Source organism: Lontra canadensis, unplaced genomic scaffold (genome assembly GCF_010015895.1).
Source record: "Lontra canadensis isolate GAN:19392208 unplaced genomic scaffold, GSC_riverotter_1.0 scaffold7, whole genome shotgun sequence".
Taxonomy (NCBI): Eukaryota; Metazoa; Chordata; class Mammalia; order Carnivora; family Mustelidae; genus Lontra; species Lontra canadensis.
This window is the reverse complement of record NW_022631001.1, coordinates 13,544,397-13,560,305: the sequence shown is the minus strand read 5'-3', so window position 1 is coordinate 13,560,305 and position 15,909 is coordinate 13,544,397. Positions and strand designations below refer to the sequence as shown.

At 37.9% G+C, this 15,909-nt stretch overlaps 1 protein-coding gene across 3 annotated transcripts in view; it reads left to right on the top strand.

Moving 5' to 3' along the window:
• Positions 1-228: 228 nt before the first annotated feature.
• HIKESHI (heat shock protein nuclear import factor hikeshi) overlaps positions 229-15,909 on the top strand; it is a 39,357-nt gene continuing 23,676 nt past the window's right edge. Inside the window, exons 1-2 of one of the 3 annotated variants that reach the window (XM_032852867.1) lie at positions 229-437; positions 4,434-4,671. In XM_032852867.1, the coding sequence (XP_032708758.1) occupies positions 408-437; positions 4,434-4,671 (268 nt within the window). In that variant the 5' untranslated portion in view covers positions 229-407. The remainder of the gene's footprint in view (positions 438-4,433; positions 4,672-15,909) is intronic. The other 2 variants (XR_004382111.1, XM_032852866.1) reach the window with 2 other exon arrangements.

Sequence of the window (15,909 nt, the reverse complement as noted above, 5' to 3'; positions counted from 1 at the left end):
AATATTACACAAATGTGATAAACACATACTGGCACCGAATTTGAAAATCTGTTGGGTGGAGAGTCAATCCGGAGAGGAAAGTCCTCCTGACTCTCCTCCCGGAAGCCGGCGCAGGGCAATATGGGACTTGTAGTCTTGTTCTGGCTCCGGCCTGACTTTCTCCCTTAGGTGGGGAGGCTGGTGTAAGCCCCGGAAGTACTCGCTACCTGAGTAGCGTGCTGGTTAAGAAGTAGAGTCAGAGGTCGTGGGGCCAGAAGGCGTTCCTGCCGCGGGCCTGGTGGCTATGTAGCAGAGGGGCAAGCGTCCTCCTGCATGTTCTGGAAGGTTCTTGTGCTTAACTAGGGCAGTAGCCCCAAGACTTGTAGTCGCCGGCTTCGGGTCCCTGGCGGCTGAGCGGAGTCGCCGCCATGTTTGGCTGCTTGGTGGCTGGGAGGCTGGTGAGGATGGGGCCGGGTGGTATCAGGAAGGGGGCAGGACGCCCGAGGGCGAGGCCCCTGGAAGGGGAAGGTGCTCGGGTGCAGGAGAGGTGGGGGAACCCCCCCCCCCCGCCACGTGTACTTTCCAGCTAAATGTGAGGGTGGAGAGTGGGTGCTGGGGTAATCTCTTTCTCGGCTCTTTTCAGTCATTTGAATAGTAGCCACATTAGTTACTCTTTATCGAGTGTGCATTATCTATATACGCAGGCGGTGCTCGCCTTTTGTCCGTTTCTGATAGTTTGAGCTTTCTAGGTAGCGTTTGTTTAGCAACTCAGATTTAACCTTACTCGTGAGATGGTTATTATAAGAAATTTTGTAGTTGAGGAACTTAAGCTTAATCGTCAGTTTAAATACTTGCCTGAGCTAGCTCATGCAGTAACTTAAGAGGTAAACCTGGCATTTGAATCTCATGTGTAACGTACTGTTTCTAAAAGGTTAACGTGCTGGAGCAGTGTATACATTTGGGGTCCTTTTGGAAGGACCCCAGTAAAAAATATGCTTAAAGTAATCGAAGTTGGCTGATAGAAAGGCCTAAACTTAAGTGTGAGTCATGGCCGAGGTACCCCAGAAGGGTATGAGCTGCGAAAATCTTTGTTGGTCAGAAGATATAATAATCAGCCTTGCCAGATTATTAGAGTTAAATGGGATCAGCACCTGGAATTGTTTAGAAATGATTTAGAGGATGAATCTTGCTTGCCTCTTTAGAAACCATCCAGAAATCCCTTTTAGACTTAACTCCTTTCACCCAGAGTTCGTTTTCTTTCTTTTTGCTCCCTGCTTTGTTAAATTTTGCAGCCCATTTGTTGAATTAAATTTTTCATCAACTTCTGGTAATGTATTCTGTACACAGTTTTAAGAAACCAGAAAGATAAATTGGAGACTACTAGCCTCAGATTCTGTTTGTCTCTTGAATGACTGGGAGACCGCTTTGGTGATGGTGGTAATTGGTAATTGATAATATTGGTGAGATAACTTTGGATTGCTCCTGCTGTTAGGGAAAATGAAAAGACCAGCCTGGGATAAGTGTGGTACTCAAATGAGTGAGGGTCATCAATGAATGACATTTAAAATTTGTGTGTGTGTGTGTGTGTGTGTGTGTTTTATTTTACTTTATTTATTTATTTCTAAGTAATCTCTGTGCCCAACGTGGGGATTGAGCTCACGACCCCGAGATCAGGAGTCTCGTATTTTACAACTGAGCCAGCCAGGTGCCCCTGTGTGCGTTTTTTAAAGAAAAGGCCACACGGATTCCATGTATCCCATGTTGTTAACTAATTTGGAAGAAAATTTAATTACAGCAATACCTGTGGCTACTTACCTAACACCTAACCTCTGTGATAGATACCAGTAGAGGTTCTTTGAAGATAAAACTTTTAGGAGGTGTCTGGACTCTGTTAATCAGAGAAACATGTTCAAAATGAAGGGCAGACCTGGAGATATCCAAAACTTAACTTCCTTATTCTCTAACTAGAAAAGTCCAGTCATCCAATGTTATGAGTTTAATTCCTCAGTTTAATTCCTTGAAAATTTTTTCTTAAATAAAAGAGTTATCTTTTTCCCTAAGGTTAAGTATTAGTGTGTCATAATACAGATATATAGAATATCTGGTGCTTGGTAGACTTGACATTTAACTGATATTTATTTTGCCTAATGGTTATTTCATGGCTTGTAAATACCATCATTTTATGTGTTTTTAGGATTATGTGCATGCCCAAAACTGGTGAAACTGAATTTAATACTAATATAGGCAGTTTGGTTTTACATTTATGTTTTTCTTTTGTTTTATTCTCTGTTTAAAGTGGACAGTTTTTTTTTTTTTTTTAAGATTTTATTTATTTATTTGACAGATCACAAGTAGGCAGAGAGGCAGGCAGAGAGAGAGGAGAAAGTAGGCTCCCCGCAAAGCAGAGAGCCCGATGTGGCTGGATCCCAGGACCCTGGGATCATGATCTGAGCCGAAGGCAGAGGCTTTAACCCACTGAGCCACCCAGGCGACCCATAAAGTGGACAGTTTTTAATGAGGTTGGAAAACTTCAGAAGAGAGAAGCAGAACTTGATTTTAAGAACATACATTCTTGGTCTCTTGGGAATAAATTTAGGACAATTCATATTTATTGATAATACATAGCTATAAATTCTTTAAGTTTCTTTGTAGTAGTAGCTAGGGTATTATAAAAGAGAAAAGTAAGCATTTTAGTAACAACAACAACTATTAGCGAAGGAAAAGAAATTGCATTGTAGGTAATAAGATTTGACCATTTAGAGCCTTAAAATACTGGTAGAAATTCAGATTTGGTGTTTTGGTGAATGGAGTGGCAATAACAATTAAAAAGAAAACCAGAAAACTGTGTGATGTAAACTCTTGACAGCCTTTTGACCTGAGTGCCCTCAGAAGTAGTACTTCATTTTTGCTAATGGATGTGATATAGCAATAATCAGTAATTTTCTGAAAGTGGAATAAAGAATTTTCTCTTTGGAAGTAGATTTCTCAAACTTCTCAAACTTCAAAATAAGTTAAGATCTTATTCTAGAAACTGACATTCAATTCTAGAACAGAAAATTAGATTATGAAATGAGTCAAGAGGAAACTTTCACAGGTTCCCACTTAACCACATTCAAAGTAGGATTTTTGCCTCATATACAGTTGATTCTCGTTATTCATAGTAGTTCGGTTCTGTGAAGTCAGTGTGAATACTCAGTTCCTCAGTTAGTAAATACTGAATCATTGCTCTTAGGGGAAATACAGAGTTAGGTTTTTTCAAGCCTCTGATGACAGTTTTTATTAGCCTGTCAGACATAACCTTGTTTTCTGTTCAAGTACATCTTATTTAATATGTTTTGTTGATTCATTAACATTGAACTTAACAGCCAATAACATCATAACTCATTTCTTTCTTTTTTTTTTTTTTAAAGATTTTATTTATTCATTTGACAGACAGAGATGACAAGAAGGCAGAGAGAGGCAGGCAGAGAGAGAGAGGAGGAAGCAGGCTCCCCGCGGAGCAGAGAGCCCGATGTGGGGCTGGATCCCAGGACACTGGGATCATGACCTGAGCCGAAGGCAGAGGCTTTAACCCACTGAGCCACCCAGGCGCCCTCATAACTCATTTCTGAATGAGACTTACATAACATATTTTCTCAGTAAGGCACATAACAACCGTTTCAGACTTAGGACTACTAGCCAGCATTTCAGCTTGGCCATTTTAAACATCCGAATCACCAACAAAAAGCACAAAATACAACCAAACATGACACTAAACTGACTGCAGAAAAACACATTTGTTTACACTATGAGAGCTGAAAGAAAGAAGGCACAGCTAACTTTTCTCCATCTCAGCTGGGAAAGTGTACATTAGGCAACCTAAAATTTTTGCTGCTCTGCACGTGAACATGCCCATGAACGACCACCAAAGTGCAATGAATATTGATTTTGTGCATACAAATAAATTTTAGTGAGTAGGCAGATTAATAAATAGGGAATTTGCAAATGAGGATTAACTAATTCTTTCTGTATTGCTTACCCATTTTAATTTCCTGTACTTCGCATACTAGAGGATAAAGCTTTGGTGGTGTGGTATTTTGAGCAACCTTTAATTTCTTTAATATTCTGAAGCCGTAGTGATTTACTTATGTAAGTAAATTCTTTTCAGGGCACTTCTGAAATAATTTAGTTCTTTTTTTAAAGATTCCATTCATTAAATGATTATTTTAAGGCTGAATATATATATATATATATATATATATATATATATAATTTGGATTTTCTTTTTTAAATTTAACACTGAAATATTTGGAAATTCCGTATAGACTATCAGATTAACCCAAAGTTATACTGGGTTTAATCATTATAATTGACTATAATATATATAATTGACTTGATAACAGCTTACAGAAATACTATAAGGGTTGTAGAAACTCCTCAAACTGTTAAACTAAGACACGTCTCTTATTTTCTAGGTGCAAACAGCTGCACAGCAAGTGGCAGAGGATAAATTTGTTTTTGACTTGCCTGATTATGAAAGTATCAACCATGTTGTGGTTTTTATGCTGGGAACAATCCCATTTCCTGAGGGAATGGGAGGATCTGTCTACTTTTCCTATCCTGATTCAAACGGAATGCCTGTATGGCAACTCCTAGGATTTGTCACAAATGGGAAACCAAGTGCCATCTTCAAAATTTCAGGTCTTAAATCTGGTAAGAAATAATATTAAAATGATTACATAATTAAGCTCTTTTCTTAATAGCATACATAGGATGTAGCTCTTTTTATTTTTTAAACTTTCCATTGTTTTACTGGTTTCTAAAGTGATACATTATTTAAAAAAAAGTTCAGATGGTAAACTGATATAAACTGATAGACCTGAAAAGTAATAAGCAAAAGACCTCCTTGGCTCCTCACATTTCCACCCTCTGTCCCTGGAAAGAGCCATTTACTTTAGGGATTTTGTATACTTTTGTTAAAGGGATTTTATTATGTGTTTTAACAAATAATAACAAGGAATCTTCTCAGAATTTGTAATATGCACATCTGTGTATTAGATAATCATAAAGCAAGTAGACTTGTATAGGAATTAAAATGAGAGCCCTTTTTTTTTTTTTTTAAATGAAGGTTTTTGAACAGATTTGATTACCCCTCCAGTGTTTTTGAACTCTTAGATTTGATTATCCCTCTGCTATTTTTCTCTTGGTTGTATTGACAGTGCAGGCATCAGACCTATAGGGGCATAATCCTTGCTTTGATACTTTGAAGTATTTTGTGGAGAAATGTGAGACAAAACTAGATAGATGGCCATTTACTGCCATTGAATCTCTGGTTCCCTTGAAAATCTACATGAAAACAGACATACTGTATCTACTATGAGGATTTAGAGATAACGATTAAGTTCTTGCTGGAGATAACTGATATGCTGATAAAGGAAGATAGTTTTGTAGACCACTAATTCGAAGGGTGAAAGGTCATAGTGGATGTTTGTACAAGATGCTGAGAGAGAATAGAAAGGGGAGCAACTAACTCAAGTGGGTTGAGGTTTCCTGGAGGAGGTGATATTGGACCTCTTGGGAAGAGAAGTTAATTAGGTCCGTGAAGAGGCCTATTGGGCATTCTTTTCTAGGTGGAGGTGGTATGTGTACCGTGAAGAAATTTTGAAAGCATGGCCTGCATAGGATGGTGTAAGGGTAGGTTAGGGCAGGCATGGATCAGGAAGAGCTTTATGTGCCATACCGACTCATTTGAATTTAAGTTAGTGATTTTTAATGTACTTATCTAAGTGATTTCACAGACTTATTAGATGGTATTTAAAAAAAATAAGTGTAACATAATGTAAATACTCAAAAGTTTGCATGTCCTCTAAAGCCCATCCATTTATCCTTCCTCATAAAGAACTGCTCCTATGGGTGTAGAGGAGCCAGTAAACAACAGTTTTGGATAGCGGAGGTGATATGAAAAAGTTTTGATTTTAGCCTGAGAGCTGTGTGAAGAATGAACTGAAGCAGTTCCGGCTGGATGATGGACTGTTAAGCATTGTTATGTTATGTAGTTGGAATTCTAGAAGAAGAAACGGGAGAGAGCAGTATTTAAAGCTAAATTCTGTTTCGACTTGATGAGAAATACTAATCTCTAGATTTAAGAAGCAGGACAAATCCCTGTGGTCCTTATCAACATAGGATTCTATGAGGTAATTATCACTAATCCCTGAGACAGTGTTTCTTTTTTTTTTTTTTTTAAAGATTTAATTTATTCATTTGAGGGAGAGAAAATGAGGAAGAGAGAGCAGGCACAACTGGGGATAGAGCAGGGGGAGAGGGAGAAGACTCCCCACTGAGCAGGGAGCCTGACTCTGGCCTTGATCCTAGGACCCACATCATGACTTGAGCCAGATCATGACCTGATCGGAGGGCAGACACAACCAGCTGAGCCACCCAGGTTCCCCACAACAGTGATTCTTAAAGCATGATTATGTGACCACCAGAATTAGCATTAGCGTCCCCTGGGAACTTATTAGAAATGCAGATTCATGGCAAGACGCCAGACCTACTAAATCAGAAACTGTGGGTGGAGTCCAGTTCCCCAGGTGTTTTGTGTGCTCAAGTTTGAGAACCACTACCCTAGGGCATCCACTGCATGTAATGAATTAATGTCTCACACATTTAGTATGGAGTTAGTTTTGAATAATCTTTGGGAGAATTAGGAAAATAGTCATTCTCAGATCATGTTTTCTCTTTTATGTGACTTTGCCTAAAAATAAAAAAATAAGCAATCAATCTATAAGTAGAAGGAATATAAATGGACAATTCAATACATTCCAGTGAAAAGAGAGTAATAAAGGAGCCAGAGAGAAAGACAACTCAATTATAACTTGATGGCAGTTATACCATGAGGATGAATAGAGGTCAAAACCAGTAGATTAATATCTTCAAGGAAAAATAAAAGGTGATGGAGAAATAAATATATTTTGCAGATGGAGATGGGAAGTTTACTGCTTATAAACCATTACTGAAAGAACTACTGAAGGTAGTTATACTTTGTAAAAGGAAATTGAACCCAGGATATAGAAGAGCATGCAAGATGCAAAGTTAAAGAATTGGTAAACATGGGACACCTGGGTGGCTCAGTTGACGAAGCGTTTGCCTTTGGCTCAGGTCATGATTTCAGGGTTCTGGGATTGAGCTCCTCCTTGAGGGGAGCCTGCTTCTTCCTCTCCACCTTCTTGTGCTCTCTCTCTCTCAAAAAAAAAAAATAAAAAAGTCAACATGTATCCTAATCTGGCTACTTGCTTTATAAAAAAACACAACAAATAAATGCACACAATAAATAACTTAAATGCACAAGAATTAAATATTGTACTAGAAAATAATGCATAATTCAGGAATGGTACTGATCAGAGTTAAAGCTTTCTCAGGTCTTAGTATTTAGAAAGAGAATATTGATACTGATTCTACTTTCAGGTAATCTTAAAAGTTTAAGGAAGAGTTAAAAAAAAGGAAAAGTAAAGTCATAGTGTATAGGCATAATATATTAAAAATAAAATAAAATGGTGAAAATAACTTCAACTATATCAGTTATCACGAGAAATGTAAACAGAATACACTTGGCAGAGAAAACTCCAGCATAGGATTTCTTTAAAAGGAAGCAAATGAATAATTACATTGTTGCTTATGAGTAAGGGTCTAAAACATTTTAACACAAGCAACCAAAAAATAGCTGTTATAGCTATATTAGTTTTAAGAAAATTTAGACTAAGACAAAAACATTAACAGGGATTGAGAAATTCATTCTGATAATCCATTAGGAAAACAAGTATTTCTGGGAAAAGATAAGTCATGACTTTGTGTGTATATATAACTTCAACATATATTTAAAATTGACATTTAGAATGACAAATGCTAGTAATATTTTATTTACCTCTTGATAATACACTTAAGTAAATATTAGTAAAATGGAATTTGGATAAAAGAGTTAACAAGTTTGAGCCAATGGACATTTAGAGAACCTGCACCTAATTATTAGATCATACACATTTTTTAAACATTTATTTTTTAAGATTTTTATTTATTTGACAGCGAGAGAGAGACAGCACACAAGCAGGGGAAGCAGCAGGCAGAGGGAGAAGCAAGGAACTGCTGAGCAGGGAACCTGATGCAGGACCTGATCCAGGACCCTGGGATCATGATCTGAGCTGAAGACAGACGCTCAACCAACTGAGCCACCCAGGCACCCTAGATCATAAACATTTTTTTTTTTTTTTAAAGATTTTATTTATTTTTCAGCGACAGAGGGAGAGCGAGCGAGCACAGGCAGACAGAGGCAGAGGGAGAAGCAGGCTCCCCGCCGAGCAAGGAGCCCGATGTGGGACTCGATCCCAGGACGCTGGGATCATGACCTGAGCCGAAGGCAGCCGCTTAACCAACTGAGCCACCCAGGCGTCCCAACATTTTTTTTTTTAAAGATTTTTTATTTGGTTATTTGACAGAGATCACAAGTAGGCAGAGATGCAGGCAGAGAGAGGAGGGAAGCAGGCTCCCTGTTCAGCGGAGAGCCCGATGCAGGGCTCGATCCCAGGACCTGGAATCATGACCTGAGCCAAAGGCAGAGGCTTTAAGCCACTGAGCCACCCAGGTGCCCCAATCATATACATTTTTAAGTACACAGAACATTTATGAAATTTGACCACATACCAAGTCATGAAGCAAGTTGCAGTAAATGGCAAATAATCAGTATTCAGCCTATGGTGCTGTGTAATTAAAAGTCAAAAGATAAAATGTAATTGTGTCTAGGAATCCTCCCTTCATTGTGTAGCTGTCAGGCCCAGATGGTTTAACAAAGTTCAGCTAAACTTCTATGAAACAAATTGTTCATATCTTATCTAAGCTTATAGAGCGTAGAAGACGGTTACCCAGATTATATTTCTAAACTAATACAATCTTCATATCAGAAAGGACAAGGACAATATAAGAGAAGAAAGTTGACCCATGCCAATTTTATTTATTTAGGATTTTTATATTGATGTACATAAAATAGTTACAAAGTAAATAAAACAAGGTATCTTATTTTTTATTACTTTTCATTATACAAAATTCAAGTATATACAAAAGCAGACCAAATGGAATATTGAACCGTTCGCTACTCATCACTCAAAATGACCAACTCATGGATAGTGCTATTTTTTAAAAACATTTTATTTCTCTCCTTAATTTTATTTATTTATTACTTTTTAAAAGATTTTATTAGGGAGAGAGAGAGAAAGCACATTGGGGAGGGGCAGAGGGAGAGGAAGAAGCAGAGAGCCCAATGCGGGACTCCATCCCAGGACTCTGAGATTATGACCTGAGCCAAAGGCAGAGGCTTAATTGACTGAGCCGCCCAGGCACCCCTATTTATTTATTTTAGAGAGAGCGAGCATATGCACAAGCAGGGGAGGGGCAGAGGGAGAGAGAATCCCAAGAAACTTTGAGCTGTTGTGGAGCCCAAGGCAGGGCTCACGACCCTGAGATCATGACCCGAGCTGAAGTGAAGAGTTGGACAGTTAACTGATTGAGCCACCCAGGCATGCCCGTTGTACTTCTTTTATATTCCTACTCACTTCTCCCTTCTTGTATTATTTGGAAACAGATTCTAGAATCATAACATGTAATTCATAAATACATTAGTGTCTTTAAAAGACAAAACCTTTTTTTAAAAAGATGTTATTTATTTAACAGATTTCACAAGTAGGCAGAGAGGCAGGCAGAGAGAGGGGGGGTGGGGAAGCAGGCTCTCTGCAGAGAGCCCAATGGGGACTCTGAGATTATGACTTGAGCTGAAGACAGAGGCTTAACCCTCTGAGCCACCCAGGCACCCCTCTCTGCTTTTTTAAATGTAACTATAATGTTGTTATCACATCAAAAAGCAAACAATAATTCCTTAGTAGGGAATTGAATGTCTAATTAGTGTTCAGATTTCCAGTAATCTGAATTTTTTGTTTATGTATTTTAAAGTTGTAAGTACTTTCAGTCAACATTGCAACTGATTGATGTCTCAAGTTATCTTTCATAAAAATTAAAAGTATAGTCTACTGTTCTATTTCCAGTAAATTAGTTGGACTTTGAGATTTGGTCAGACTTCATTTGAGTTTATTTTGGAAAACAAAAAAAAAATTTGGTGGGATTATTATAGGTAATGGTATGTTCTTTGATCAGGAAATATATATATATTTGTCTCTTTTTGTGAAATTAGCAGCCATATATATGCCATGCCTATATTTGTTAATTCAGTAGGGGTTTGAATGATCACATTCTAATTGTTATTTCATTTATTAGCTATCTTGAATATACTATTGGTCACCCAGAGGTAGGGTCATAGGAAAGGCATGATAATGCTTGATTGTTCGTCTTCATATACCAAGGTTCAGAAAAGAGTTGATTTCCTAACATTCGCCTAAAGTAATAAGTTCTTTTTAAAGGATTATAAAATCTTGGAGATATGTCTGTATATATTTGTTTACATTTGATGTGTTCTAACTATTTGTATACCCTCAGAATCCACTGGACCTAATTAAAAAAAATTTTTTAAAGATTTTATTTATTTATTTGAGACAGAGAGAGGGAGAACACAGCAAGAATGAGAGGGAGAATCAGACTCCCCACTAATCAGAGAGACCCACATGGGGCTCCATCCCAGGACCCTGGGATCAAGACCTGAGCTGAAGATAGACACTTAACTGACTGAGCCACCCCTCGCCCCTAAGATATTTTTTAAAGTAATCTCTACATCCAGCGTGGGGCTTAAACTTAGAACTCCAGCATCAAGTTGTGTGCTGCACCTGCTGGGCTGCTCAGTGCCCCTAATACTAATTTTTCATTTTCTTTTTTAGGCAAATGCTGGTATTTTGTAATTTTATCCTTTCTTAAGAAATCTTCTAAAGAACAGAAAATTTACTTTTTATTAACAATCTTAATAATTTATTTAGATACAATTAACATACAATAAATTGCACATATTTAAAAGGTGCAGTTTGATGAATTATATATATGTATACACACCTATGAAACTCCATACTGAAGATAATGAACTTATCACCTCTGAAGTTTCCTAGTGTTCTGTTGTAATCCTTCCTCTTGTCTCCTCTCCTACCCTAGGCAACTACTGATCTAGTTTGTTTCACTAAAAAATAGTTTGTGTTTCTGGAGTTTTATATAAATGAAAACATACAGTGTGCTTTTTTGCCTAGCTTCTTTTATTCAGCTGAGTTATTATTTTTAGAATCATCATGTTCAGTAGGGTCTGTCTCATAGAATCATCATGTTGTAGTACTTACCAGTAGTTCATTCCTTTTTATTTCTGGGTAGTTTTCCATTGTATGAATGTACTACTGTTTGTTCATCCATTCACCTATTGATGGATATTTGGATTGTGTAGGGGTTTTGATTCATAAAAATAAAACTGATTGTGTAAACATTTCTATGCAAGTCTTTGTGTGGACACATGCCCCCCCTTTCTCTTGGGTAGGAGTGGAATGGCTGGATCATATGGTACTTGTATGTTGAACTTTTTAAAAAAATGACAAACTTATATTTGTCAGTTTTATTTTCCAATATGGATGTTCCATTTTACATTCAACCAGCCATGTTTGAAAGTTCTAGTTTCTCCACATCCTTGCGAACGCTTAGTTTGGTCAGTTTTATGCATTCTAATAGGTGTGTAGGGATATACACTGTGTTTTATTTTATTTTATTTTATTTTTAAAGATTTTATTTATTTATTTGACAGACGGAGATCACAAGTAGTCAGAGAGGCAGGCAGAGAGAGAGAGAGAGGGAAGCAGGCTCCCTGCCAAGCAGAGAGCCTGGTGCGGGGCTCGATGCGGGGCTCGATCCAAGGTCCCTGGGATCATGACCTGAGCCGAAGGCAGAGGCTTTAACCCACTGAGCCACCCAGGCGCCCCTACACTGTGTTTTAAATTTGCATTTCCCTAGTGACTAAGGATGTTGAGCACTTTTTTCATGTGGTTATTTGCATATCTATATGTTCCTTGTTGAAATGTCTGTTTAAGTCTTTTGTCTTGTTTTTTTTTACTGGGTTGTTTCATTATTGAGTTTTGAGAGTTCTGTATATATTCTTGATACAAGTTCTTTATCAGATATGTTATTTGAAAATGTTTTTTCCCAGTCTTTGACTAGTCTTTTCTCATAACCGTATCTTTGATAGAGCAGAAGTTTTTAATTTTGATAAAGTCGACAGTTTTTCAATTTATTCTTTTATGGATTATGCTTTTGGTACTAAGCCTAAGAAATCTTTGCCTAATCCAAGGTCAACAAGGTTTTCTCTTCCTTTTTAGTGTCAGATTTTATGCTTCTATCTGGGATCCAGTTTGAATCAATTTTGTATTTAGTGCAAGGTTCAGATTGGAGTTCAGTTTTTTGTTTTCAAATGGATAGCCAGTTGTTCTAAAACCATTTGTTAAAAAGACAAAGTAATGGCACATATTTCTGCATCTATTATCAAGCATGTTCACTTTGGTATTCATTTGGGGGCTCCCAAAGTACTCCATTTTAAAATATAAACATATATAAATGAATATTTATTGATTTAAAAAGATAAAGAGATGGAAATAGATACTATTTTTTTTTAAACAATAAATTACTAGTTTGAAGACATGCTAGAAGATAAGATGGGTGCTGGTAAATATTTAGCAATATAGGAAGAGGAGCAGCTAATTGAGGGGAAGATAGGTGATATTTTTGGTTTGGATTTGAGGAGCCTCTGAGCATGATAGCAGTGCCTCAAATACAAAGTGGTAGGTTTTGTTTGTATAGCAATAGGCTAGTAGCCAGCTAACTGTTAACTGTTTGCATAGTTGTAGAGTGCAGGTTTATTTTGTACGCAGACTCTTAGGCATTGATTGAGGTAAATTTTAGCCATCAGCCAGTAGACCAGGACACATTGTTTATTTTGGGGACATACCAGTTATCTTGTCAATTTAATGCCCACATTTTTCTCTCTTCTCTTTGCCCCAATTTTGCCAACATATTGTGTTTTTTTTTTTTTTTTTTTTTTTTTTTTTTTTTCATTTGTGACTGTCACTATTATTCCTTGTAGGACATGGTTTTGGGAATAGTGAAGAGTGATTTCTTCTATCCTTTTCACATTGCCTTTGGATTTCTTTTCCCTTTTCTCTTGTGATATACCCAATGGGTTGGAGCTTGGGATGAGATTGGCATTTGGGGTCGTAAGAACCCAGATATTTCCTTAATGTGTTATTTCATTGAATTTGGAGGATATTCAGCTGTCCAAAATGGGTTAATCCAGTTGCTGTAACTGGAACAATAATAACTCCGTGAGATATGTTTTCTGTTGTGTGGAGTTAGGTAAAATAGTCTAAAACTCAATCCCAGAGTAATAGCTGATTCAGTACAAGAAAGTGTATATATTTCCATTATGATAAGAAGATTAGTTCTGTATTCTTCTGCCTTTTTAAAAATAAATGATTTGTCATCATTTCCATTATGACTATTGATAATTTTATCCATTAAAACATTTTCAAGGCAGTATTTTTGATGGGTAAAGCACAATGTTTTATTAAAGAAAAATAAAGCAGCTTAAAATGTTTAGAGACTTAGTGCATATCAGCATTAAGCAAATGATAAAATGTTAAATGTTTTGGTTGGTTTTTTAGTACTAAGTTTGGAAAAGCACTTTTTGGATGTCTAAATATCAGAATTCTTATTTCTTTAATTACTCTTCTTTTAAATTAACATATAATGTATTATTTGATTCACGGGTACAGGTCTGTGATTCATCAGTCTTACAAAACACCCAGCGCTCATCACTACACATACCCGCCAATGTCTGTCACCCAGCTACCCCATCCCTCCCAGCCCCTCCACTCCAGCAACCCTCAGTTTGTTTCCTGAGATTATTAAGAGTCTCATATGGTTTGTCTCCTTTTCTGGTTTTGTCTTATTTGATTTTTCCCTCTCTTCCCTTATGACCCTCTGCCTTGTTTCTTAAATTCCACATATCAGTGAGATCATATAATAATTGTCTTTCTCTGATTGACTTATTTCACTTAGTGTAATACCTCTAGTTCCATCCACGTGGTTGCAGATGGCAAGATTTCATTTTTTGATGGCTGCATTATATTCCATTGTGTATGTATGTATCTGTACACACACACACACACACACACACACACACACACAAACACACCCCACCCACCCACCCACCTCTTTTTTATCCATTTATCTGTCGATGGACATCTGGGCTCTTTCCGTATTTTGAAAAGCCATGAATTCTGTGTGCTGTAATCCTCTAGTGCTGGAGTTTTGTAGTTCTCATTGATCAGTATTTGATCTTGGCTGGATGTTCTTGCTGATCTTCTGGGGGAGGGGCATGTTGGGTTGATTCTCAAATGTCTTTGCTCCTGGTGAAATTGCACTGCCCTTGCCAGGGGTCAGGCTAAGTAATCTGCTCGGGTTTGCTCCCTGAAGGCTTCCTGAGCAGATTTAGAGGATGAGAATGAAATTGGTGGCCTCTCAATCTCTGGCCCGGAGCTGATAGCTTGGGGTCCCACTCTGCAGTGTGCCCTCAGAGAAAAGCAGTCAGTCACTCTGGTCTCTGTGGTCTCCACCCACACTCTGTGCCCACCCAGCCTGTGACTGAGTGTTTCTCTCAGACACAGGACCCAGTTTGGAGTCTCCAGACCCAGCAGATTCTTGTGCGCACCCACTCCATTCCTCCTGGGAGAGGAAGGGGAGTCTTTGCGGTTCTGCTGCTTGCTGGGTCCCTGCTCGAAGAGCAGTGGTCGGACTGCTGCGGGTCACAGTTTTTGGCAATCCCGTGCTGAGGCCCACTCCTCAGCTCACTCTTCACAGCCAGCTTCCCTGCTCTGATACCTGGGAGTTCTGTGGCACTCAGGCACTCCCAGTCTTCCTATGACCCTGAGGGTTCTGAGACCGTGGTGTCCCAGCGAAGGTTCTTCCCCCCAGCTTCGCAGTCTGTCTTCCTGTATATCGCCTCCGATTCGCTTCTTTGTACTTCCTACCTTGTGGAATGTGGTTTCTTTTCTGTTCATAGAGTTGCAGCTATTCTTTTCTTCAGTCTCCCTCTCCTCTGCCATCTTGGACTCTTGTCAATCCTAAAGTATTAGAATTCTTACTTTATATATATAAATGTTAATATTAGAGAATAGTGTAATATTAAAGTATAGGAATAGGTTGACTTTTAATGGGTGTATATTTTTGAACCTTTGAGATGCCCTTTCAAGCCTAAGGATGTAAGTTTTACTCTGTTGGGCAAACCTAGCTAAGGAGCACCTGAGGGTGGGAGAGCGACTTGTTGAAGCAACTCTGGGCAGTTGTGATTGAACTGAGAAGAAGTAGAATTGTATGGAAGCAAGGAGGGTAGAAAATTAGTTCAAGTGAAACAGATTTCATTTTAAGAACTTTTGGCAGTGTTTTAGCAGTTCTCTGCTAGATGATGAAAGATTACTTTCAAAGAACAGTTTTGGTTGGGGAAGATTAAGAGAGCTCTTTTGGGAGAATCGTGGTTGATAGGGAGTCTTGAAGTCAGTTACTGAGAGTTTTATTTTGATTGAGAGAAGGTTCTTTGTGACTTTTGGAACCTGAAAGGAGTTCGTTATGTGGTGAATACATTTTTAAGCTGATGCTGGAACAATCTGGGGATGATGGTTAACAATTAGTATAGGACTAAACTTGAAAATATGAAATGAAGGGTTTGGTATTAAGAAACAAAAAGATTCTTCCTTTTCTTTCTTCCTCCTTTCATTCCTACCTACATGTGTTACAGAAATCCTGAAAAAAAAACCACAGGCTTAGGAGATACAGGTTGGTGTTTGAAGAATTGGAGAATTTAAGAAGTTTATTTAAATGAGTCTATTGAAATTTTTTCTTCAGGTCCTATTCTTGGTCTTCATAATGTGGAAGAGATATTTAACC